The sequence below is a fragment of the Hemitrygon akajei genome, chromosome 24, assembly GCF_048418815.1.
Source record: "Hemitrygon akajei chromosome 24, sHemAka1.3, whole genome shotgun sequence".
NCBI classification, from domain to species: domain Eukaryota; kingdom Metazoa; phylum Chordata; class Chondrichthyes; order Myliobatiformes; family Dasyatidae; genus Hemitrygon; species Hemitrygon akajei.
In genome coordinates, this window is record NC_133147.1 from 12,464,742 (window position 1) to 12,491,625 (window position 26,884).

The 26,884-nt window shown below is 43.2% G+C and overlaps 1 protein-coding gene, 1 long non-coding RNA gene and 4 other non-coding genes across 9 annotated transcripts in view; 1 reads left to right on the forward strand and 5 right to left on the reverse strand.

Annotated features, from left to right (window-relative positions):
• Positions 1-1,261: 1,261 nt before the first annotated feature.
• LOC140715872 (uncharacterized) lies at positions 1,262-7,319 on the reverse strand. Of its 2 annotated transcripts, none has more exons than XR_012096199.1 (6): positions 7,171-7,319; positions 6,624-6,748; positions 5,192-5,243; positions 4,348-4,399; positions 2,620-2,671; positions 1,262-1,415 (listed from the first exon to the last, which is right to left on the reverse strand). It is a non-coding gene; the product is annotated as an uncharacterized lncRNA (long non-coding RNA). The 2 variants fall into 2 exon arrangements; XR_012096200.1 differs by lacking the exon at positions 7,171-7,319 and adding an exon at positions 6,869-7,120.
• Positions 2,471-2,543, reverse strand: LOC140716107 (small nucleolar RNA SNORD99). The gene has a single exon (XR_012096250.1). It is a non-coding gene; the product is annotated as a small nucleolar RNA SNORD99 (small nucleolar RNA).
• On the reverse strand, positions 4,201-4,273 carry LOC140716105 (small nucleolar RNA SNORD99). The gene has a single exon (XR_012096249.1). It is a non-coding gene; the product is annotated as a small nucleolar RNA SNORD99 (small nucleolar RNA).
• Positions 4,975-5,108, reverse strand: LOC140716102 (small nucleolar RNA SNORA44). Its single transcript, XR_012096246.1, has one exon. It is a non-coding gene; the product is annotated as a small nucleolar RNA SNORA44 (small nucleolar RNA).
• Positions 6,910-7,054, reverse strand: LOC140716101 (small nucleolar RNA SNORA16B/SNORA16A family). The gene has a single exon (XR_012096245.1). It is a non-coding gene; the product is annotated as a small nucleolar RNA SNORA16B/SNORA16A family (small nucleolar RNA).
• Positions 7,320-7,421: 102 nt separating the features above from the next.
• The window catches only part of LOC140715871 (synapse-associated protein 1-like), a 46,826-nt gene continuing 27,363 nt past the window's right edge, over positions 7,422-26,884 (forward strand). The window contains exons 1-5 of one of the 3 annotated variants that reach the window (XM_073028356.1): positions 7,640-7,778; positions 10,676-10,874; positions 12,960-13,078; positions 18,949-19,015; positions 25,510-25,583. In XM_073028356.1, the coding sequence (XP_072884457.1) occupies positions 10,793-10,874; positions 12,960-13,078; positions 18,949-19,015; positions 25,510-25,583 (342 nt within the window). In that variant the 5' untranslated portion in view covers positions 7,640-7,778; positions 10,676-10,792. Of the gene's footprint in view, positions 7,779-10,675; positions 10,875-12,959; positions 13,079-18,948; positions 19,016-25,509; positions 25,584-26,884 lie in introns of all 3 variants that reach the window. The other 2 variants (XM_073028354.1, XM_073028355.1) reach the window with 2 other exon arrangements.

Below are 26,884 nucleotides of genomic sequence, written 5' to 3' on the forward strand. Positions count from 1 at the left end.
TAGAAAAAGAGGGCTATGGGTAACCCTAGGTAATTTTAGTTAAGTACAGTTCAGCACAGCTTTGTGATCCAAAGGGCCTGTATTGTGCTGTAGATTGTTCATCTCTGCCTGAGTAATCAAAGACTGCTGCCAATCCCAATACCTCTTCTGCTCCCCAAAGATACAAATACTTTGTCACCAATTGATACTCCAGCGTACAATCATCACAGTGATATTTGTTTCTGTGCTTCACACTCAAGTACAAATTGAAATAAAAATTTGAATTACAAATCATAATTAGAAACTGTTCCTAAATCTGGCTGTATGTATCTTCATGCTCCTGAACCTTCTCCGGGAGGGAAGTGGGACAAAAAGTGTTTTGGCTGGGTAGGGCAGAAGATACAAAAGCCTGAAAGCATACAGTGGGCTGAGACCCTTTTGGTTTAATTGGGTGGCCTTATCTCAGAAATGTATTTTGCATTGTTAGCTTCCTTTGCACAGCAGGTTGGAGATGAAGATGCGTGGCATCCATCCCTCCACTAGCCAGCAGGTCACTCTTGGGCAAGATGTTCAATACACTCATCCCCCCTCAGATCAGGGTTGTGTGAAGCCATGGGAGGAAATGAATGGTGCAATGAGGAGCTGGTGCAGATCACAACTGCTTTATTTGACCACTGCAATCTCTGAATATTGATAAAGGCCAAGGTTACCCATCTTGTAGACACTGCCTAGAAGAAATATTTGCCAAGAATGATCGTGATATGGAAAGACTATGACCACCTGCATGTAACAATGAGCTACCTTAATACACTTATAATGAAAATTCTGTATTGATTGCACACAGAACACTCTGTAACACACACAATGCTGGCAGAACTCAGGTAAAGCAGCTCCCTTTCTTCTGGTATCTTCCCCTTCCCATGGACGCTGCCTGACTTGCTGAGTTCCTCCAGCATTGTGCGTGGCTTTGGATTTCCAGCACCTGCAGAATCTCATGCTTGTTGACTTTCTCACTGTACCTCAATGCATGTAACAGTAACCAATATACCAACTTGATCAAAATTCTTTCACACTTCTGTAACAAGTTCCAGTTTTTTTAAAAAAATACTCACTGGTATAAGTATTAAGTTCTTATTCAAAGTTTCAAAAAAAAAACAACAATAATTTCTACTGCCATGGTCTCAGCCTTTTAATGAGCTTGCTATACTGCTCTGGAAGCCAAGAGAATTAATGCAAGATTGTTACACGGTTCCAGTAGAACAGATTCTGAATTCCAAACAAGTTCAGTTTGCAATATTTATTAGCACATCACTCTTCAACAGATGTATCAATTGCAAAGCAAAAATTCAGGAAATTCAGCCACCATCCAGTCAGTGCTGCAGGTCAAAAGCAAGTTTCAAGTGTGAACACACTCCATCCTGGGAATTGCTGCGTACCTATAGAACCAAGAAAAACATGAACTGTGAATGCAAGGCCACCATTCAGACGCAGTTTGCCTTTCTCTCAGATTCAATTTGACTTTAAAATTCCTTCTGCAGAGGGCAGGAATGCTTAATACAGAACAAATGGCAACTGGGGATGACAGAACACAGGCACTGTCACTAACCACAGTTATAGGGTGAAGATGGGCAGGTGAGGACTTTTATCCTGTCCTTGGGGCATAAGAGACTAAGGAGTGACTTTAGAGGTTTATAAAGTCAGAATGCATTCATTGCCCTAACCACCCCAAGGAAAAGGGAACCAAAGACTAATGGATTTCAAATAAAGGGTGAGGGGAAAGATTTTAAACAGAGGGACAAAAGGGCAGTATGAATGTTAGTGTTAGCAACACATGCTCAATCATACCACTGTAAGGGGTGCTGGGGTCACCTATTGTCCCGTGCTCTCTACATTAGAGAGCCGTCGGGCCAGACTTTAGAGTACCTCTGCTCCATCCCATCAAGAGCAGAAATGGCCAAATATTTTGATTCTGATTCCCATTCCCATTCTGACATGTTGGCCCATGGCTCTCTTGTATGCCACTACGAAGCCATCCTCAGCGTACAGGAGCAACACCTTGTATTCCATTTGGGTAGCCCTAAACCTGATGACATTAACATCAATTTTTCCTCATTGAAATGTTTTCTCTCCCACCCCATTCCTGACTTTCTGCCTTACTTCTCACCTCGAGTTCCCTCCTCCTTCCCTTTCACCGATGGTCCACTCTCTTCTCCAGCCTTTTACCTTTCCCACACACCCAGCTTCAGCCATTATCATCTAGCTATCCTTCTGGGGTCCAGACTCCACCTTTAATAGTATTAGTCCATGGTTGTAAAAAGGTTGGGAACCTCTGCTCAAACCTTTCCCATCCCCATACCTACTGACTTGAACGACTTCATCTGGCAGGTTAGAGGAATGCAGACCAAATGGGACTAGGTCAGTTGGACAACAAATTGGGTGAAAGGGCCTGTGCCTACCCTGTAACCGTTATGAGCAGATCACACTGCATCTCTGCTGATCTCAGTCCCATATCCGCAGCTCTCATCCAGCAGTCCAGAATACATGGATTTTCATCAGTGATCAGCCACCCTCTTTTCTACAATATGGAACAAACTACTACAGACATCGAGTTATATCATTGAAACTCTGAAATGTCCTCACCATTGAAGACTTGCACCCAACATCTGGTCATCTCTTCCTTAGATTCAAATACCTATAAAAAAAGGTAGAGTTAGTTGTAAACACATGGCAACTAGTGTGGAACAACCACTCCTCAGGATTGGGAAAGACTGCTGAAAGTTGTAAACACAGCCAGTTCCGTCATTTGCACTAGCCTCCCCAGCACTGAAGACACCTTCAAAAGACCAAGTCTCAAAAAGGCAGGCTCTCAGGGTTGATAATAAATGTAAACTTTGAATCACGTGGATCCCCAAACACCCTCTTTTCATTATTACCATCAAGGTGGTGGTATAGGAGCCTTAAGCAGCACACTTAATAATTCAGGCAACGCTCCAGCATCTGCAGATTTTCTCTTGTTTCTCAATGTTTCAGGGATAGTTTCTTCCCCTCCGCCACCAGATTTTCAGAATGGATGATTAACCCATGCACAGTACCTATCTTTTGCATTGGATATTTAATATTTCTTATAGTAATTTATAGTTTTATGATGTATTGCACTGTACTGCTGCCACAGAACAAATTTCATGACATGATATTAAACCTGATTCACTGTTGCTCAGTCACGGACAAGAAATACCAACTAGCAGCTATGCCCAATGGACAAGGAGTTTTCTAAACATGCAGGTGACGGGGTTGAGGTATGTCTACACCAAATGATGTGCAGGATGCTCCTTCCCTTCGCTGGCCTGCAGGTCACCCTTGGGCAAGGTGTAGCACCTGCTTAGCACCCCCCCCAAAAGATCATGGTCACGTGAAGCCATGGGAGCAGGTGGTGGATGGTCATATGAGCAACTGGTGCACATCACAAGTCCTGGTTATGCGACCACTGACGCCAGGCAGACAATCTCTGAAGAGTATTGATAATGGCTGCAGTCACCCGTCTTGTAAAGACACTGCCCAGAAGGAGGCAATAGCAAACCACTTCTGTAGAAAAACTTGCCAAGAACAAAGACCACAATCGCCCATATCGTACATGATAATGTCTGTTGTAATGAAAATTCTGCATGCAAAACACTCACTAAACTTCAGTACTCGTAACAATAACCAATATACCAACTTGATCAAGTCATGCAAGTAAATACCAATGAGCAGCTATGCCCAGTGGACAAAGATTTCTAAATATGCATATTTAGAAGCAAAAAGTACAAAACCAATGAATCCAAGAACTGGCTTAATCTACAGAAATCTTAAGGAAACTGAAAAAAAAAAGTAAACAGGGGAATTATAGCAGGTAAATGCAAGCTGTGAGATTACCCCGCTCAAATACGAGTTTAATTGGGCTCAGTGGGCCATCTTGCTGAATAAAATTAAAAAAATGAATACTTCATGGGAAGGACAGTGAAAAATAAGCTGGCAGAGGAAGCAGTTCAGATAGTTGGGTAAATATGAGGATAGGAAAGGTTAGAGGCAGGGGTCCACAGGCATTGGTCCGTGGCATAATGAGGCTGGGAATCCCTGGGTTAGAGGAATGCAGACCAAATGGAACTGCTCAGCAGGGACAAGTTGGGTGAAAGGGACCTGACCCTACCCTGTAATCTCTATGAGCAGATCACACTGCATCTCTGCTGATCTCAGTCCCATATCCGCAACTCTCATCCAGCAGTCCACAATACATGGGTTTTCATCAGTGATCAGCCATCCTCTTCTACAATATGGAACAGACCACTAGACATTATGAGTTATATCATTGAAACTCTGAAATGTCCTCACCATTGAAGTCTTGCACCAGCATTCAGTCACCACTTCCTCAGCTTCAAATACCCTACAAAACAGAAGGCAGAGTTAGGGGCTGATGTGGTTACGTTGGCCTCACATATGGCATCCAAACAGAAGGGCCACTGTACAGAATTGCAAAAGGCTGCAGAAAGTTGTAAACTCAGCCAGCAGCCTCCCCAGCATCTCCTTCAAAAGGTGGTGCCTCAAAAAGGCAGCAACTCAGGGTTGTATACTGAACAAAGAATTTGATAAAAGCACTTTGTATCTTGAATCATTAAGAAACCCCACCAGCCAGAACAAAGCCCTCCTCAATGAACCTTTAAGACACAATGCTTCAGGAACAGCTGCTGCCCCTCCATCAGATTTCTGACTGGACAATGAACCCATGCACACTACCTCACTATTTTTTGCTCTTCTTGCACTACTTACGTGACACAGCACTTATCGAACGAAATGTAGAAAAGGCTGAAAACCAATGGATTCAAGACCCAGCTTAGCCTACAGAAATCTTGAAGGAACTGAAAAGCTGTGAGAGATGGGGAATTGTACCCAGGTAAATGGCAGGCTACACGATTAACCCCGTCAAACAAGATGGATTCCAACACAGACCACCACTCCAAAGAATGTAGGAGAGTTGAGTGGCAACAGAGGATAAACAAGATCCAAAGTTGTCAAAGCCTCTCCAACTCTATAGCATGTAGTTGGAGAGTCCACAACTACCAACTGTGAAGATGTGGCCCTTGGTAGACATGCACAAGGTGATGCCCAACACCCACAAAGTTATGCACTGCTATAAAATGCACTATGTGCACATGGCTGGGTTTCCAGATGAACTCACCAGTAAGGATCTTTGGTTTTGAGTCGTAAAACATTCGCCCATCGAGGACCTACTGTAAAAAGGAGATGCAAAGTCAAAGCCCGGTTTACTGTCATATGCACAAAAGCAGTCATAGAAAAGTATAGATTCAGGCCCTTCAGCCCATCTCGCTTGTGCTGAGCCATTTAAACTGCCTACTCCCTTTGACCTGCACCCAGACTGTTGACCTCCATACCCCTAACACCTATCCAAACTCACTGTTAAATGTTGAAATTGAGCTTGTATGCACCACACATACTGGCAGCTCGTTTCCAAACCCATGACCCTCTGAATGAAGACATTTCCCCTCATATTCCCCTTGGACTTTTCACCCTTAACCTCTAGTTGTAGTCCCACCCAACCTCAGTGGAAAAAGCCCGTTTGCATTTACTCTAGCTATACCCTTCAACTTTGTATACCTCTATCAAATCTCCCTCCAATTTTCTACATTCTAAAGAAGTCTTAAACTGTTCAATCTTCCCTTACAACTCAGGTCCCTCAATCCCAGCCACATCCTTGTAAATTTTCTCTGCAATCACTCAACCTTATTTACATCTTTCCTGTAGCTAGGTGACCAAAATGACACGCCAATACTCTAAATTAGGCCTCACCAATGTCTTATGGAACTTCAACATAACATCCCACCTCCTGTACTTGGATTTATGAAGGCCAATGTGCCAAAAGCTTTAACAAACCCATCTACCCCAGACCCATGTATTGAAAACACACAGCAACCTCACAACCAAATAACATCAGATAAGCAGCATTCATAATAAAATCAAACAATTTGTCATAAACACAGTGGTTGAACAATAAAGTCTACTTTAGTGAAAAGTGATTGAAGTGGCTAAATTGTAAAACCACAAGACACAGGGAAAACTATTTTAAGCTATTCAGTCTGCATCACCATTCAACCATAACCATCTTCCCTCTCAAGCCCATTCTCCTGCCTTTCATCGTAACCAAGTGACTTAATGTTTTATTAGCTAGCCTAAGAAAAAGTTTGCTTCACTCTACTAACTCAAGGTGGTGCAGCATCCATCGGAGATCCCCACCACCCAGACCACACTCTTCTCACTGCTGCCATCAGGTAGAAGGTACAAGATCCTCAGGACTCACACCAGCAAGTTCAGCAACCGTTACTACAGTTACTCAGGCTAAACTGTACTCACTTGCTCATCCATTGAGATGTTTCCACACCCAATGATCTCACTTTAAGGACTCCTACCTCGTTATTTATTACTATTTATATTTGGATTTGCAGTTTGTTGTCTTCTGCACTGTTTGACCTCCTATTGATCCTGTCATAATTGCTACTGTGAAGATTTACTAAGTATGCCCACAAGAAAATTAATCTCAAGGTCGTACATGACAACATACACATACTTAAAACTTTACTGTAAACTGTGCTAACCTTGACAAAAATGGATTTACAAGCTTCCAAGATCGCAGCCGGCATCTTAATTCTCTGCGGAAAGGAATCAATGTCTAACCAGCATCGAAGTCCTCTCGGAAATGGGATATGCCAAAACAATTCATCTGTAAACAGGGGAAGGAAAAAAAAGTCTATTGAAAATTGCAGTTAGCAAATTGTAATGGCTTGCTCAGGAGCATCTCAAATACACTGAGTAATGCACTAATGCAATAAAAAGATCTTACATGCCCTGTTCCGAATACACTTTAGCAAAGATGACTTACAGCATTGTCTTCCATATCAATGTTGCTAGTCAAGACACAATTGAAGACTGGCCAGCGACCGTCTATGGAAGAGAATTCACTCTGGGCACCTGTTTTGACCACATAAGCTACCTGTTTCAGCTGAACATGGCTTCGATCAGGGCCTCCTTGGGCAAATACACTCCAAAAGAGACGTCTAGAGCAGGAAAGGAAGGTCCTATCACCCCAAGACAAAAATAACACAATAGTTAAGAAAATAACCTCGAAATACAGAAGATAACTACCTTGGGAAGAGTATTACGACAATTTTAAGAGGGCAAAGGCAGCAGAAAGCAATAGATGGATTCCGATTGCATTTCAGCCAGCAGTGACGAGCGAGAGAGGACGGGAAGGTGGAGCGGCCGTCTTTTATATAGTGACCAGTCTTCGCTCTGATTGGCTTATTTAAATCACGTGTCTAATCACGCAACTGCGTCTGCACACGTCTGTGTCTTTACATTCAAAGTAATGGAGTCCCCTAGCGCAAATAAAGACTTTTTGAAGCATGCTCAGATCCGATGACATTTAACAGAATCAAAAAGTTATTATAGATGACAATTCCAACTCATTGACAGGCTATTTTAACTGTTCAGTATATTGGACTACAGATCCCAGAATGCTATGCGGCTCCGGCGGGTTCCACCGGCAGTCACGTGAGTGGGCCTGCTCTCCGGGCCTCGGGAGCCGGTGGCAATGTTACGGGAATTGGGAGGTGACGACTCTGCCTGGTGGCAAGAGGCCACGTTGCTGTTGCCGAAGGAGGAGCCGGACGAGTTGCTTCCCGGGCAAGGGGCGTCGACGGCACAGGAGCCTGGAACTGGGCCCGTCCTGGAGCAGGCCAGAGGCGTGGGCAGTGAGTGCACGGTGGACGCCCGGAAGCAAACACACCCTGGCTCCGATATACCCTCTCCATTCACCGTCCTATTGCGTCACCCAGCTCCTCCTTCTTCCCTTTAACACCCCCTCCTCAAAACGCCCAAATCCTGTTGCCCCTTAACACCCCAGCTGACCGCTCCTTTGCCCATAGCACCTACCCTCCTCCTCCAAAGCCTAACCCAGCCCCTCCACCCTTAACATCTCTCCCTTTCAACACACCAAAACATCCCACCTTCTCTCCCTGCGCTTTTAAAACCCCAATTAGCCCCTCCACCCTTAACATCTCTCCCTCCCTCCCCTTCAACACACCAAAACATCCCAGCTTCTCTCCCTGCGCTTTTAAAACCCCAATTAGCCCCTCCTTTGCTCATAGCACCCCACCCTCCTCCAAATCCCTAACCCAGCTCCTCCATCCTTTAACATCCCACACTTCTCCAACAATCTTCTTTCAACACCCGAACCCAGTCCATCCTTCGCCCCATTACACCCCCCACTTCCTCCCTCTTCTCTTCCCCCCCACCCCCATGTCCCAACCTGGCTCTGCCTTTGCCCCCTTAACACTGCACCCTCCCTGTCTACCATGCCCCAACACAGTCCCTCCCTGTCCCTCTCGCCCATCCTGCTTCCTACATCCTCACCCCAACCCACTTGGGCATCCAGAGGCCCCTCACCCCCAGGGAACACAGCTCTTGCTGAAGTGATGGAAGAAATGGGGGGAGGGAGGGTGAGGTGGTATAATTGGCACACATTAAGATCTCTTCTTCTTCTTCTGTTGTTTTATGGCGGTTGGCAAACCAGCTTTAAGGTGCATTACCACCACCTACTAGACTTGGAGTGTGGATCGTTTAATAAACAGGAGGAATGAAAAGAATTGCATTTCCTAAATTCTATATAATAAACCAGAGTCTTTCAAATACTTCATGATATAGGTCCGTGTCAGAAACGAGCCACGCTCCCGAATAATGGCTTCAAGACAAATTCAAGGAAACAAAGTTTATTAACAGTTCTGCAGAGCTGGGCCCCCTCAGAGAAGGGAACCCTGAACCTTCCAGGGCAGCAGGTTTTATCCTTCTTCCTTACCCTTCCCCTCCCTAACTCGGGAGGTACACAGTGTTTTCCCATTCCATATTTGGAGTTGTTTTTTTACACATTTCTGTAAAACAATAGTCCATATCTCAGGACTTCAATGATTCCACAAACAGTTAATCTTGTCAGGACTTCTGCATTCATAATTAAATCACATTTGTTTTCTGACTTTAACCCAGACATAATTAAATCACATTTGTCCTCTGACTTTAACCCGGACATAATTAAATCACATTTGTCCTCTGACTTTAACCCAGACATAATTAAATCACATTTGTCCTCTGACTTTAACCCAGACCTCTTTCAGAAACGCACATCTTAATTTTGAATCTCACAGTCCGTATTTCTCTTGAACTCCCACCTAAAGTGTCTTCTATACCCACAGCAGTGTTTTTGTTTATCTGAAGCGCTCCTATCATCTTCACTCTTTCTCTTTCATAGTTCTTACATTTTATCAATGTATGTTCAACTGTTTCTGGTTGATTACAGTATTCACACAACCCAGTTGGATGTTTCCTTTTTTTTCTCTATTTCCTTATTTTTCCGTATTAAGATCTCATGGACATACATAACCTGTGGGTGAAGTTGGACGCGGTCATAAACTTGCGGTGGTACGAGATGAGGCCATTCAGTCCTTTCAAAATCCCCGGCTCCTTGCTCAGAAATCCATTCTGACCTTTCCCTCCCATTAATCATTTCTCATCAAGTGACTGTCCACTTCTTGTTAGATGTTTCCATTTGGTATGGGATCTATCTTCAGCCCATGAAATCTATGGTGGCTCCATTTCCCAACTTAGTTCAAGAGTCAGAAACAGTCCCTTTGCCTCAACTGACCAGTGTATTTTTCTTAACTAGTCTAATTTGCCTGTACACTGCCCACATCCCACTGAGCCCTTCCTAGCTGTTGTAAGTGTACCTGCCTCTGGCAGTCTGGACTAGGTTTCTATCACCCTACACTCGTGTCAGATTTACCTCTTTAATCCCCTTTAAATTTTCCCTAGCTTCAGTTGCTACAGGAAGAATAGTCCTGTCCTGTGCAGTCTCCTTTGAACTCAAGTTCCAGGCAACATCCTTGTGAATCTTTTCTGCAGTCTCATAAATAAATTCTCGCTTACTAGAGTAACCCAAACTATATGCAGTTTTGTAAATGCAGTGTGTCACCATCATTATGTGCCGTGTCGTATGACGAGGGTGACCGTGGTGTTCCCATGACCGTGATTGTTCTTGGCAAATTTTTCCACCTTCTGGGCAGTGTCTTTACAAGACGGGTGACCCCAGCTATTATCAACACTCTTCAGAGATTGTCTGCCTGGTGTCAGTGGTCACATAACCAGGACTTGTGATGTGCACCAGCTGCTCACATGGCTTCATGCTGAAAGTGAGAGCAACAAGCACTACCTACTACACTACCACACTAGGTGCATTTCAGCAACCATTTTGACACCATATTTATCTCAAAATCAGGTTTAATATCACCAGTATTTGTTAAGTTTGCAGCAGCAGTACAATACATGATAAATATGGATAGAGAAAAACTGAATTACAGTAAGTATAGTTAAAATAAGTAGTCCCTCTGTACTATCATCCTATTCCTCTTCTGCCTCTTTCGTAACTCCCTTTACTCAGTGCACAGCACATCTTCACGTTTTTACCCCTGTCTTTGGTGTCAATGTGCACACTGACCTCTGGCTGCTCACCCTCCCTCTAAACGATCTACTGCAGCTGCTCTGTGACATCCTGGACCCCAACAACTGGGAGGCAACACACAATCTGGTGTCTCTTTTGCAGCCACGGAATCTCCTCTCCGTCCCCCTATCGCTCTGCCTGACTTTACCCTGCTGAGCCTGTGGTGGGAGAGTCTAAGGACACAGCCTGAGAATAGAGGAGCGGCCTTTTAGAACGGAGATGAGGAGGAATTTCTTCAGTCAGAGGGTCGTCAATCTATGGAATTTGTCGCCACAGGCGGCTGTGAAGGCCAAGTCATTGGGTATGTTTAAGGCAGAGGTTGACAGATTCTTGATTAGTCAGGGCATGAAGGGATACGGGGAGAAAACAGGAGATTGGAATTGAGAAGGAAAATGGATCAGCCATGATGAAATGGCGGATCAGAGTCGATGGGCCAAATGGCCTGATTCTGCTTCAATATCTTATGGTCTTACAGATGTTGCCTGGAGGGTGTTAGTTGTGAGGAGAGACTGGACAACACTGGATTGTTTTCCCTGAAGTATCGGCACCAGGGGGTACGTAAAATTATGAGAGACCTAGATAGGGTGCACAGTCAGAATCTCTTCCACATGGTGGAAATATCACATACCAAAGGCAAAGGTTTAAGCTGAGCGGACAAGCTTGCAAAAGGTGTGTGAGGTTAGCTTGACTTCACGCAGGAAGTGGTAGTGTCTGGAATGCACTGTTAGGGGAGGTGATAATAGCAGATCCCACGGCAGTGTTTAAAAAGCATTTAGACAGGCACACGAGCCAGCAGGGAATAGTTGGGATTTGTTAAACTGCATTGAAGTTGGCACAGATATTGGTCCATAGGGCCTGTACCTGTGCTGTGATACTCTTTTTCAAAGTACACTCAGTGACCACTTTGTTAGGTACCTGTAGTCTTCAGCTGCTGTAGCCCATCCACTTTTTGAAGGTTTGACGTGTTGTGTGTTCAGAGATGCTTTTCAACACACTACTGTTATAACACGTGGTTTTACATGAGTCACTGTCACCTTCCTGTCAGCTTGAACCAGTCTGGCCATTCCGTGACCCCTCTGATTAACAAAGCGTTTTCACCCACAGAACTGTTGCTCGCTGGATGAGTTTTGTTTTTCGCACCGTTCTCTGTGAACTCCAGAAAGTGCCAGATCAGCGGTTTCTGAGAAGCTCAAACCACCCCGTTTGGCACCGACAGTCAAAGTCACTTCGATCCATTTCTTCCCCATTCTGATGTTTGGTCTGAACCTCTTGACCATGTCTACCTGCTTTTATGCATTGAGTTGCTGCCACGTGATTGGTTGATTTGGTATTTGCATTAATGAGCAGGTATACCTGATAAAGCAGCCACTGGGTGTACATTGCTCCCTAGTGACAGGTGCATAATGTTTGTATTATCTATGATTGCGGTCCTTGCTTTCCTTTGTATCTTAACCCATTTACTATTAATTTCATGTGGGGGAAAATGAAAACTGTGCACATAAACTTATCAGAGCAGTATCACATTTACCTGCTGCTGGTGTGGAAACTCACTGTGAGGAAGTGGGAAGTAAGAACCTGTGCAGAGTGGGAGGTAAGAATCACCTCCCAGCCTCTTACTTTATCCCCTACCCACCCGGTATCGCCTATCACCATCTACGCCTTTCCCTTCTCCCGCCAACCCTCACCTTATTCTGGCATCTTCGTCCTTGCAGTCCTGATGAAGAGTCTCGGCCCAATGCATCGGTAGTTTTTTCATTTCCATAGATTCCAGCATCTGCAGATTTTCTCTTGTTTGAAGCTGTCTGACCTGCTGAGTTCCTCCAGCGTTTTGTGTGTGTTGCTCTGGATTTCCAGCATCTGCAGAATCTCTTGTATTTAAAGGAAATGTTGTAACTGTGGTTTAATAATAAAGAATATTTACAAGCACAAAATTTGCATGGACTTGATTGCTGTTTGTTGGACTAATAGTGTCCAACAACTTGACCTTTCTCCATTTGTCCCTCTTCACTAATCACCCTCCTAGCACTTACAGTGCCTATGAAAAGTATTCACCCTACCCCCCCCCCCCCCCCACCGCGGGAAGTTTTCAGATTTTATTGTTTTACAACATTGAATCACAGTGGATTTAATTCGGCTTTTTTGACACTGATCAACAGAAAAAGATTGTTCCTCCTGTCCCTCACCTTCTTAGTCTAAATTCTTCCCCCTTCCTTTCCAATCCTGAAGAAGTGTCTCGGATCGAAATGTCGATGGTTTACTCTTTTCCGTAGGTGCTGTGTTTCTCCAGTATTTTGTGTGTGTGGCTTTATATATAAGTTAACCGTCTGAAACTAAATACATTGAGTAAAACCAAGTACGGTTAATGTTTGTGTATTTTTAATTACAGATTACCTGCGTAAAGTGGCTACGTCTGCTACAAAGAAAGTTTCCGACTCAATGCGAGAAACTGCCCAAACAATCAAGAAATCCGTTGAGGAGCATAAAATAGGCAGTCTCCTTGATATGGTTTGAACAACTACAATATTGCCAGACAATATCTGTTAGAACAAGGTTATGAGCTTTAAGTTGGATTTTCCACTGAGAGATAAAGCCCGTTATGTTAGTTCCCAGTGTATTTTACCTGGTGAGAAGTGTTCACTTGGTAAAAATCATTTTTCAAAGTAGTGGTAATGTCATTATTAATACCGGGATTGAGTTACTTTGCAGACAGTAGTCCACTTGTTTCAAGTCAGAATTGGATACCAAGTGTATTAAATAGTGGACATAAATGCACAGGAAAGATTATTGACTGATTTTCTTTTAATGACAGAAGTTTAAAAAGAATCTAAAAATGAGATGGATAGCAAGATTAATATATTGATAGTTAAATGTTAAGAGCGTTGAAATGAGTTGATCAGGGTTCTAATGTGTGCACTCACTTTACATGAGGGAGGTGTAGTTAAAACATAAAACAGTATAGCACTGGACAGACCCTTCAGCCCACTTTTAACCTATCCTGAGATAAATCTAACCTGTCCTTCTCTCACAGTGTGCCTATCTAAGAATCCCTAGCATACCTGTAGAACATTTGAACCTCACAGCACAGTACAGGCCTCTCAGCCCATGATGTTGTGCTGAACTTTAAGCACTGGCTGATCAATCTAACCCTTCCCTCCCGCACGGCCTTCCATTTACCTTTCTAAGAGTCTCTTAAATGTCCTTAATATCTGCCTGTACAGCCACCCCTGGCAGCACTTTCCACGCACCCACCACTCTCTCTGTAAAAAAAAACCTACCTCCAACACCCACCCCCTATACTTTCCACCTATCACCTTAAAATGATCAGAATCAGGTTTAATATCATCGGCATATGTCATGAAATTTGTTGTCACTGCGGAAGCAGTACAATGCAGTACATAATAATAGAGAAACAAATTGTTAATTACAGTAAATATATGTATTAAATGAGTTAAATAAGTAGTTCACAAAATAGAAATAAAAAGTAGGGAGGCAGTGTTCATGGGTTCATCGTCTATTCAGAAATCAGATGGCATAGGGGAAGAAGCTGTTCCTGGATCATTGAGTGTGTGTCTTCAGGCTTCTGTACCTCCTTCATAGAATAACTGAACAGTACAGCACAGGAACAGGCCATTCGGCCCACAATGTTGTGCCAAAAGGCAAATCAAAACCACCCAAATACTAATCCCTCCTAACTATGCAATGTCCATATCCCTCCATCTTCCTTACCTCCAGGTGCCTATCCAAATACCTCTTAAAAGCCTCTAATGTATTTGCTCCTACCACCATTCCAGGTAGCACTTTCCTAGCATCCATGACTGAATGAAAAACATCCCCCTCACATCCCCCTTGAACCTACTCCCTCTCACCTTCAGTGCATGCGGTCTGGTGTTAGACTTTTCAACCCTGGGAAACAGATGCTCCCTGTTTACTCTACCTAAGCCTCTCATCATCTTGTAAACCTCTTATCAGATCTCCCCTCAGCCTCTGGCACTCCAGAGAAAACAACCCAAGTGTACTTAGCCTCTCATGATAGCACGTGCCCTCTAAACGAGGCAGCATCCCGATGAACCTCTTCCGCACCCTCTCCATAGCCTCATCATCTTTCCCTATAGTGGGGCGACCAGAACTGTATGCAATACTCCAAATGAGGCCTAGCCAGAGTTTTATAAAGATGCATCATAACCTCCTGACCTTTGAACTCAATGCCTTGACCAATGTTCTTAACCATCTTATTGACCTGTGTAGCCAATTTGAAGGAGTTATGATCTTGGATTTCTAATGGCAGCAGTGAGAACAAGGTATGACTTGGGTGATGGCAGTCCTTGATGATGGACACTGCAATTTTGAGGCAATTTTAAACTCCTTTTATTATGCCCCTTTTATGGTGTGTTAATTTTGCTGAATTGACACAAGCCACAGATCTGTTATAGGGTTTCTTGCACCTAATTTCCACCATCCAGGCTACTGCCATCGGGCAGGATGTTCAGGAGCCTTGGTTCTAAACCACCGGGTTCAGGAACAGTTATCCTTCAGCCATCAGGGTCCTGAACCGGCAAGGATTACTTCACTCACTGAACTGATTTCACAAACTTTCAAGGCCTATTTAAAACTTACATTCTCAGTATTATTTTCTTTATTTGTGCAATTTGTCTTCTTTGCTCATTGTTTATCAGCCTTTATGTATATAGACTTCCATAAATTCTATTGTATATCTTTACTTACTTGGACCTTTAGCATAGGCCATTGACGACCTCCTGTCTCCATTGTCCTTTGAGGTCGGTGGTACGGTTGGAGTTCATCAATGCTTCTGCAATCTATTGAGTCCACTGTGCAGGGGACTGGCCTATGCAGCTTCAGTAGAGCCCTGTTAGCCGGCCTTACCCGTTCCCTCCTCTCACGACAGGGATGTAGGGTTGGACTTCGAGACTTTATTTTTCTGAAAATGCCCACAAGAAAATGAATCTCAAAGTACTATATAGGAGCATATGCATAATTTGATAAATTTATTTTGAACTTTGACTTCAAACAGCTGCAACACTTGATGCATTTATGAATAGTCACTTGTTCTAATTAATGTGTTTTTATAGTAAAAAAAAAATGCTCAGATCGTTGGAAACCTAATTGGTCATTGACATTATTCATGTTGGATCGGGGTTTTCAATTGTCTCTGTCTGCGTGTCATAGAAACTATTTTCCCAACATTCAGGTTCAAAATTGTTGTCATCTGGCTGTATACATACAAACAAATTAAACAATTCACCTCTGGACCACAGGCCACGCACAATTCTCCTTGGAGCGACGGAGGGTGAGGGGTGACCTGACAGAGGTGTATAAGATGATGAGAGGCATTGATCGTGTGGATATTCAGAGGCTTTTTCCCAGGGCTGAAATGGCTAACATGAAGGACATAGTTTTGAGGTGCTTGGAAGTAGGCACAGAGGGGATGTCAGGGGTAAGTTTTCCACACAGAGAGTGGTGGGTGCGTGGAATGCACTGCCGGCAATGGTGGTGGAGGCGGATACAATAGGGTCCCTTACTCTTAGATAGGTACATGGAGCTTAGGAAAATAGAGGGTTATGTGGTAGGGAAATTCTAGGCAGTTTCTAGAGTAGGTTACATGTTTGGTACAACATTCTGGGCCGACATTACAACATTAATGTGCTGTAGATTTTTATGTTAGATGTAAGACATATATCACACACAGCATATAAAACAAAGTATAACCACAAATAAGGTCTTTATTGAGATACGTGCGGAATAGGTCTTTCTGGCCCTTTGAGCCATACTGCCTAGCAACTCCCGATTTGACCCTAGCCTAATCACCGGGAAATTTACATTGGCATCCAGTATTCCCTTAGATTGTGGGAGAGAAACCAGGGCGCCCAGGTGAAACCCACACAGTCACGGGGAGAACATACAAGTTCTTTACAGTCAGTGATGGGAATAAAATATAGTTTAAAATGCATGTATAGCGCGCAACGTATGTAAACAGCCTGTTGTCCTAGAGACGAGACCTTGATGGCGGCAGGGTATTATCTATTTACTTATTGAGGTACAGCACGGAACCCTTTGAGCTGTGCCGTCCAGCAAACCCCAATTTAACCCTAGCCTAATCACAGGACAACTTACAATGACCAACTGATATGTCTTTAGACTGTGGGAGGAAACCGGAGCACCACACATTCCAGGGAGAGGATTTTGGTCATTGGAATTTATCTCCGAACCCCAATGCCCCGTGCTGTGATAGTGTTGTGCCACAAGGAACAATAACAGCAACTGTGTATATAATGTGGTAATTCCCTGGTATTGGTATTTTGGATATGTAGTCATCAATGAATATGCTGGGCTGGATCGCCATTAGGAGAGACACTCTTGCCAAGTCAGTTTTTTTCAGTTTGAAGTTCTTGTTTGTTTAAGAATGACAAATTAACTCAGTACAAATGAGTCACTAAACCTGCCTTAATGGCTCACTATTTCTTTTATCACTCAGTGCTTCACCCAACTGAGCTGTTGGGTTGGTTTTCATAGGGCCTGTTGCAGGTAGATGGGTGTGTAAGTGGAGAGAAATCCTCTCTCTCTCTCTCAGCGGCAGATCTTTCAATAAGATCAGCATTATTCCATCCTCTTCTCAAAGTTCAAAGTAAATTTTATTATTAAATTACATTTATGTCACTATATACAACCCGGAGATTCATTTTTTTCATGGGCATACTCAACAAATCTATAGAATAGTAACTACAACAGAATCAATGAAAGACTGCCCAACTAGAGCTTTCAACCAGAGGGCAGAAGACAACAAACTGCAAATGCAAAAAGAAGAAACAATAATATAAATAAATAAGTAATAAATATAGTGAACATGAGATGAAGAGTATTGGAAAGTGAGTCTAGAGGTTATTGGAACGTTTCAAAGATGTGGCAAGTGAAGTTGAACATTTGGTTCAAGAGCCTGATGGTTGAGGGGTAGTAACTGTTCCTAAACATTGTGGGGCGAGGACCTTCTTCCGAATGGTGGCATCTTCTGCTCACTCCATTACCTAAACTGGTTCAGCCATCAAGGGCTGGCTTCTTTTGGACCTCCCAAAATCTGAACTTCAAATATCGTTAGAAATGCTAATAAGTAGCTGCCTTCTAGATTGAAATATCCAACTGCAGGCCCCATGCATTGGGATCCTCAGTGGGTGTCAGACTAAGTGGTCTCCATTAGTGCCTTAATGTGAATGGAACAATGATGGACAGACATGACTCCCCATCTGTTGAGTAGCTTTAAAATTTGTCTGGACGGTAATAAATACCATAATATTACACTGGACAACAAATTTTTTGTAAGTGTTGCTTCCTCAGTTTTTTTTTGTTTACTTGAAGCTGAACACAAATATAATTTCAGACTACTTTTATCATGTTGGAATTTGGAGAGGCAAGCAATTAACTTTTATTGAATAGAATGTGTTTGATTGCATAATGGTTCTGATGCTTTGCAGTAGTTCAAATCAGCTAAAAACATTTTGTTGATGATTTTATACTCAAAATCTGAGGCTTCCCACGTAATTGTCCAACAATAATCAGCCAGCATTAATGGATTCCAATTCCCATGATACTTTTTCCTCCATGACCGCAATGTCTTGGTGAAACCTTTTGTCAATGACAGCACCAAGATTGGCAGGGAAGAAGTCTAAATGGGAATGCGGAAATGAATCTTTAGTGACATGTTGCACTTCATGGTTTTATGTGCTTGAAGCATGTTGTCAACCAGATGGACCTAGATTGGTGCTCTGTAGTTGCCAAGAAAATTTTCAACAACATCCTTGAATGCCTTCCATGTGATTTTCTCCGGTCCCACCAGAAGATCTGAAATTCTCTGATATTTGATTTGTGGACCAATACAAATGGCTTTCTTAATCTTGGCAAAAGTTATTCAGTCTTGAAATATGAATTGAAATCACTTATATAGCCGATTCCCAAAAAATGGTGCACGATAGGGAAATTTCATGGCAATTTTCATGGTCAGCCGCTCAAAATCAGTAAGATGCACCAACAGTATTCAGTAAGCAAAATCTTTGCTGCCCAGTGTAAGTTGCCGCCTTCTAGGTTGAAATATCCCACTGCCGGCTCCATGCATTGGGAGCCTTAGTAGATGTCTGAAGATGTGTGTACATTAGTGTTTTAATTTGGATGAGGCAATATGATGGGCAGACATTACTCCCTACCAGATGAGTGGCTTTAAAATTTGTCAGTGGAACAATAAACAATGTTATCGGTCAAATCCATTTATAATTCAATTTTATGGATTTTAATTAAGATCATAATGCATTTGGTTCTTGAAGGTCCGGTTATTTTAATGAGTTTAATACTTCTCATTTCTTTGCTACTTGCAGACAATCATTGGAAACTTCAATAAGGAGCAAGAAAAATTTATGAAAGAGCAAAAATCAAAGAAATCAGGTACTTAATTTAACATAACATTCATGCATGCTTTTGAATATAATTCTAACCAATGGTTCAATTTAATATCAGAGAACGTATACAGTATACAACCTGAAATTCTTACCCTTCGCAGACATCCACAAAACAGTAAATAAAACCTAAAGAATGAATGACAGAAAACAATAGATCCCCAAAGACCTCTCCCAACTCACAAGCAGCAGCAAAATCATCAAACCACCCCTTCCCCCTCCCCCACTCAGGGAGACGAGGCTGAGTACAGGGCTACAGTGGGAAACTTTGTCACATGGTGCGAGCAGAATCATCTGCAGCTTAATGTCAAAAAGACTAAGGAGCTGGTGGTGGACCTGAGGAGGGCTAAGGCACCGGTGACCCCTGTTTCCATCCAAGGGGTCAGTGTGGACATAGTGGAGGATTACAAATACCTGGGGATACGAATGGACAATAAACTGGACTGGTCAAAGAACACTGAGGCTGTCTACAAGAAGGGTCAGAGCTGTCTCTATTTCCTGAGGAGACTGAGGTCCTTTAACATCTGCCGGACGATGCTGAGGATGTTCTACGAGTCTGTGGTGGCCAGTGCTATCATGTTTGCTGTTGTGTGCTGGGGCAGCAGGCTGAGGGTAGCAGACACCAACAGAATCAACAAACTCATTCGTAAGGCCAGTGATGTTGTGGGGGTGGAACTGGACTCTCTGACGGTGGTGTCTGAAAAGAGGATGCTGTCCAAGTTGCATGCCATCTTGGACAATGACTTCTATCCACTCCATAATGTACTGGTTAGGCACAGGAGTACATTCAGCCAGAGACTCATTCCACCGAGATGTAACACTGAGCGTCATAGGAAGTCATTCCTACCTGCGGCCATCAAACTTTACAACTCCTCCCTCGGAGTGTCAGACACCCTGAGCCAATAGGCTGGTCCTGGACTTATTCCCACTTGGCATGATTAACTTATTTATTTAATTATTTGTGGTTTTATTTATTGCTATATTTCTTCACTATTCTTGATTGGTGTGGCTGTAACAAAACCCAATTTCCCTTGGGATCAATAAAGTCTGTCTGTCTGTCACTTGCTCCAGCAAATGCATCGACCCCCCCCCCCCCCATTACCCTCCATGCAAGCAATAGCAAAGCCCCATAGAGACCGTGATCTAGAGCCCATCAAAAACTACTGTCCATCCCATCACTTTGACATCTCAGACAGGCTCTCGCTAGCGAGGGAGAGACTTTCCAATAGCTGTATATACCATCTGCTGTCCTGATGTTTGTCTCCCATTTCGCTTCAGTCAGTGACATCCCTTCTAATTTTGGCTCTGTTACAGTTTCAGAATCAGAAAAAAGGCTAACATTCCATCTGTTTCTCAAATTTAAATTGAGAATATTATTTTGAGAGTGGTCTCATTTATGTCCTTTGTTATATAAATTTCATAAACATTGTGCTGGAAATTTTGAGCAACATGCGCATAACATGCTGGAGGAACTCGGAAGTCAGTTAACCTCTGTGGAGGCATTTTGAGCCAAGACCCTTCAGGACTGGAAAGGAAGGGGACAGAAGCCAGAGCAAGAAGGTGGGGGAAGGGGAGGAGTACAAGCTGGTAGGTGATAGGTGAGACCAGATGAGGGAGAAGGCAGGTGGTTGGCTGGGGGAGTGGGATGATGAAGCTGGGAGGTGATAGGTGGAAGAGGTAAAGGGCTGAAGAAGAAGGAATCTGATTGGAAAGAACAGTGGACTGTGATATAAGTGGACAATGGACTATGGAGGAGGCAAATCAGAGGGAGGTGATGGGCAGCTGAAGAAAAAAGTGAGAGGGTATCCAAAATGGGGAATAGAAAAAGGGAGAAGGAGGGAGTTGGGAGAAATTACCGGAAATTGAAATAATCGATGTTCATCGGGTTGTAGCTACCTAGAAGGAATATGAGGTGTTGCTCTTCAACCTGAGATTGGCCTCATAAGAGAATTTTTAAAATAAGGCTGGATACTAGACTTGACATGGCAAACCTTTTATTTTAGCATGATGTCATGGAGAGTCCACGTGTGGAACGCTGAATTACAAAGAAATCAGCTTGTGTTTACACCCAGTAGTGGACAAGTGGGAAAAACCAGCACCCTCTTCCTTAGATGTCAAAGGCTTGACAGCCCATAGAGTCTCTTCATGATTTGTGTCACCTTCAACTGTGCTTATCTTGTTTATGCAGCTATCTTATTGCTCCAAGTATTAGTGCCTAGCACCGTAATCTTAGTCATGTAGATTTGCAACTTAATTAAAAGAAAATGCAGGATATCCACAAAGTCATTTTAGCAACGCACTGATCTTTTAACCCTATATTCATCCACACCTCATCATGGCAGTGGAGGAGGCCATGGTCAGACAGTCATGTCAGAATGGGAATGGGAAGTTAAACTGAATCTTCATTTTCTTTTGAGAGTTCTTGTGTGTTTGGATACCACTTTCACACGAGGCATGCGTGCTCCTCAATATATGATATTGTAAGCTTAGAAACAAGAATTCTGCACTTTATTTTAGCAAGGCTCTGAAGAATTTGGAGGCGTGAGGAAATTTTGATTTATGGAGCTATTTTATGCTTCTGAAGAAATTAAAATGTCAGAAGTAGTTTGGCAGTGACGTTGCCAAACCAATTTGTGAATTGCTTTTCTGTCAAAACTATTATGCGAAAATTATTATTGTTTTACTGATATCTGTTGAAGCGGAACTGTTAGCCGGATCACAGAGATAACACCTCTGCTTTCCTTTGACATATTTATTATAGATGGCCTTGGTTTAAAATAGGTTGGCATGGTAGCATAGTGGTTAGCACAACGCTTTACCGTACAGGCAAACCTTGGTTCAATCCCTGCTGCTGCCTGTAAGGGTTTTTATGTTCTCCCCATGATCATGTGAGTTTCTTTCAGGTGCTCCAGTTTACTCCCACAATCCAAAGATGTACTGGTTGATAGGTTAATTGGTAATTTAAATCATCCCCTGGACAATGCATTAGGCTGTTGTGCTTATCTGACCTCAGGCAGTTAATCCTACAACCATCTTTACCAATGTTTTAAACTTGTCATGTGTGTAAATATTTATTATTCACTATTGACTTGGGATGAACTCTGACAGCCATTTTGCATACAGTGAAGTCCCAGGCCAGACTGAGTCATATTAAGCAACAGATAAATATTAACTAGTGTACTGCCCTCGCTGAAGTGTCGTAACATCAACTAGGCAATCAGTAGACTGACATGAGAGTCAGGGTGTAACCTCCGGGTTCCTTGGATTTATTACAGACTCAATGGTGAGACGTGGTGATTGAAAAACAACAAAATACAGTGTAATTACTGCATTGTTCTATTCGTACAAGTAAATACGCACAGATAAGTAAGAATTTAGTTAACTTTTCTCCATGTAAATATTATAAGATTCTGGCAAGTAATTACAGTAATTAAGTAATAATTAAGTAATTATTACAGGTAAATAATATGTGTAAACCATTAGCATCTAGGTTAGTTCCAATAGACTCAAAAATAACATTCTATTTGAGCCTCACCAACCGTATTTATTTCATTATCACCAACCTAATTGACTCTGGGGATCTGCCATCCCTCATAGTTCCCACGCCCTGCACCTCCCGCTTCTACCTCCTACCCAAGATCCACAAACCTGCTTGTGCAGGTAGACCCATTGTCAAGTCACTTTTTATTGTCATTTCGACCATAACTGCTGGTACAGTACACAGTAAAAATGAGACAACGTTTTTCAGGACCATGGTGATACATGATACAAAAACTACACTGAACTACGTAAAAACAACACAGAAGAAAACTACACTAGACTACAGACCTACCCAGGACTGTATAAAGTACACAAAACAGTGCAGGCATTACAATAAATAATAAACAAGACAATAGACACAGTAGAGGGCAGTAAGTTGGTGTCAGTCCAGGCTCTGGGTATTGAGGAGTCTGATGGCTTGTTTCTGCCCCACTGAACTCTTCTGCATACCTCAACTCTGTTTCATCCCCCTCCTAGTTTAGTCCTTTCCTACCTACATCCATGACACTTCACACGCTCTGGATCTTTTCTTCAACGATTTCAAGTTCCCTGGCCCCCATCATCTTATTTTTGCTATTGATCTCCAGTCCCTATACATCTCCATCTCCACCAGGAAGGCCTCAAAGCTCTCCGGTTTCTTTCTTGACACCAGATCTCACCAGTACCCTTCCACCACCTCCCTTCTCCGCCTAGCAGAACTTGTCATCACTCTAAAAAATTTCTCCTTTTGGTCCTCCCACTTCCTTCAAACAAAAGGTGTAGCCATGGGCACTTGCATGGGTCCCAGCTATGCCCGCCTGTTTGTCGGCTACATGGAACAATCTATGTTCTAAGACTACACTGGTGACCGTCCCACACTTTCCTACGCTACTTCCTGCACCCATGCTAAACCCATCAACTTTGTGCACTTTGCTTCCAACTTCCACCCTGCCCTCAAATTTACCTGCTCCATTTCGAACGCCACACTCCCCTTGCTCGATCTCACTGTCTCTATCTCTGGAGACAGCTTATCCACTGATTCCACTGATGTCTGTTATAAACTCACTGACTCTCACAGCTACCTGGGCTCTACAGCTTCCTGTTATTTGTAAAAACGCCATGCCCTTCTCTCAGTTCCTCTGTTTCCACTGCTTCTGCACTCGGGATGAGGTTTTTCATTCTAGAATGAAGAAGATGTCCTCCTTTTTCAAAGAAAGGGGCTTCCCTTCCTTCACCATCTACACTGCCCTCAGCTGCATCTCTTTCATTTCATGCACATCTGCTCATACCCCATCCTCCCACCACGCTACCAGGGATATGGTTCCTCTTGTCCTCGCTTACCATCCCACCAGCCTCCGCGTCCAGCACATAATTCTGCAAAACGTCCACCATCTCCAACGGGATTCCACCACCAAGCACATCTTTCCCTCCCTCCCACTTCCTGCTTTCCATAGCGATTGCTCCCTACACGACTCTTTTGTCCATTTGTCCCGCCCCACATCTCACTCCTAGGACTTATCCTTATAAACAGAACAAGTGCTAACCTGCCCCTACACCTCCTCCCTCACTACCATTCAGGGCCCTAAACAGTCCTTCCAGGTGAGGCGACACTTCACCTGTGTGTCTCCTGGGGTCATATACTGTGTCCGGTGCTCCCAGTGTGGCTTCTTGTACATCAGTGAGACCTGACGTAGATTGGGAGACCACGTCACTGAGCACCTGCACTCTGTCCGCCAGAAAATGCGGGATTTCCCAGTAGCCATCCATTTTAATTCCACTTCCCATTCCCATTCCGATATGGCTACCCATGGCCTCCTCCACTGTGGTGATGGGGCCACGCTTAGGTTGGAGGAACTTCCGTTTGGGTAACCTCCAACCCGATGACATGAACATCGACTTCTCGAACTTTGGGTAATGCCCCCCCCCCAACTCTCCTTCACCATTTCCTATCTCCTTTCCCCTCTCTCACCTTATCTCCTTGCCCGCTCATTACCTCCCTCTGGTGCTCCTCCCCTCTTTCTTCCATGGTCTTTCACGAATCAACTACCCAGATCTCTACTGCATCCCTCCCCCTTAAGGTTTCACCTATCACCTTGTGTTTCTCTCTCCCCTCCCCCCACCTTTTAAATGTACAATGTACATGTACCCCAGCTTTTTTACTCCAGTCCTGTAGAAGGGTTTTGGCCTGAAACATTGACTGTACTCTTTTCCATAGATGCTGCCTGGCCTGCTGAGTTCCTCCAGCATTTTGTGTGTTGCTTCTATTTCAGCAAAATCTCATTGATACCTTTAGATTAATTTCTAAACAATATAACATCAACTTGCAAGCAATGTTCTGCTGGGGAAACTAAAGGATGGCTTTAGATAGAAACTTCTTTTGCTCCTAACATAAACCTCTGGCCTTCTACCAGCCAATATGCTCTCTTTTTTCCAATTTCTAATTTAATTTAATACAGATCTGAAACTGCTCATTTCAAAATAAAAGCTGAATATGCTGAATCACATAGGAAAAAAACGTTTGATATTGTCATTTAAAGTAAAATTGGATAGGTATATGGACAGGAAGGGAATGGAGGGTTATGGGCTGAGTGCAGGTGGTGAGAGTAATCGTTCGGCACAGACTGGAAGGACAGAGATGGTCTGTTTCCGTGCTGTAATTGTTATATGGTTATTAATTAATTACCTGAAAGGCAGAACAGCTAGGATTGGGAAACAGTTCGATCAGTTAGACATCCATGTATCATTTTGGCAAAATGGCTTCTCCTTTTTAATGGGTTGCGTGATGAATGTTGTTGGGTTATTTTAATAGTAATACTAATAGGTCCAGGATTAATAGGATTTTGTGTGTGTTGCTCAAGTTTTCCAGCATCTACAGAATCTCGTGTCACTAAGTGAACCAGTAAAAAAAAAATCAGCTGAAAAGGTATAAAGCTGTTTACTGATTACTAATGATTTTATTTCCAGGATCAGCCCTTCCACCATGGGCTGGATATACTGAGGAGGAAACTGTGAAGAAGCAAGTTCTCTCTCTGTCCTCAGTAAGTAGCAGGGTTATCCTCTGGGTATACATTGATAGATTTCTAGTTATTAAGAATATAAACACAAGGAAATCTGCAGATGCTGGAAATGGGTCCTGAAGAAGGGTCTTGACCCAAAACATTGACTATTTATTCGTTTCCATAGAAGCAGCCTGAAGACAATTGAATGATGTGGGATTAGCACAGGAAAGTAGCAATGGCACAGGCCACGGTCTTCTTGAAAAATGGAGCAGCTACAAGAAGCTAAATAACCTCTGCCTGCCTCTGTTCCTAATGACATGTACCATACTTTGCATAGTAGTTATCTTATTTCTTGCACGTTATGTCGCTGGCATATCATTTATACAACTCTGTAATTCTTCAATTCCCTTGGGTAGCCATGAAGCGAAGAAAAGAAAAGAAAGGCAGCACAGTCATCAACCCTGAAATGCCCCCTCCCCGCACAAAAAAATGAACAAAACAGATCAGGCACGTTGACCCCCAAATCTCTCTTCCCTGTTCAAACAGATGAACAAAACTGAACAGGCACATCAACGCCCAGATTCATCCTCTCTCACAAAGAAGTGAACAAGAAGCAACAGGCACATCAGCCCCCAAATCCCCCCTCCTGCACAAAGAAATTAACAAAATGGGACAGGCACATCGACGCACTAATTCCCCTCCCCATGAAAGAATAAGAGAAAGATTGGGTGAAAAACACAGAATACAAAAAAACTATAACACTGCTTAAGACAGCAGTGAAGCTCCTCCATCTCTGGTGGTGTTCAGGGCTTCCTTCATCGTGTCAGTAGCTTCCTCTCGGTTTTCACTACCGTCAGTCACAGAAGTCCTGGGTGGAGACTCAGGAATACCAGCACACTCAGATGTAGAAGGATTCTTCATTGCTGTTTCCATATTAATTTAGTTTTACCAGTCGGGGTTGAGCTGAACCACCGAAACTGGAGGACCTGTGAAGCACTCTTAGTCTGGTCTCTACCCTTTGACCTGTTTGGCATGGGTGACTCGACCAACAGCCAAAGCACGAGACCCTGACTCCAGCCAACATAGATTATTGAAGCACGCAAGCCTCCAAACCCAACGACAAGTGTTGGTAGTCCTCTTGGAGGAGTCATTATCTAGTTCTCTCAGATTTATAATAGGCTGGGTTGATCAGACGCTAAAGACCCAAACCAATTTGTTTGTCTTGGAGATGTGGTAACAGCGTATAAGCACAGCAGAACCTAATTTGTTGTAAAACAGAAAGCACAAATAAACCACACTAAATACTACATCACAAACAAGAGAAAATTTGCAGATGCTGG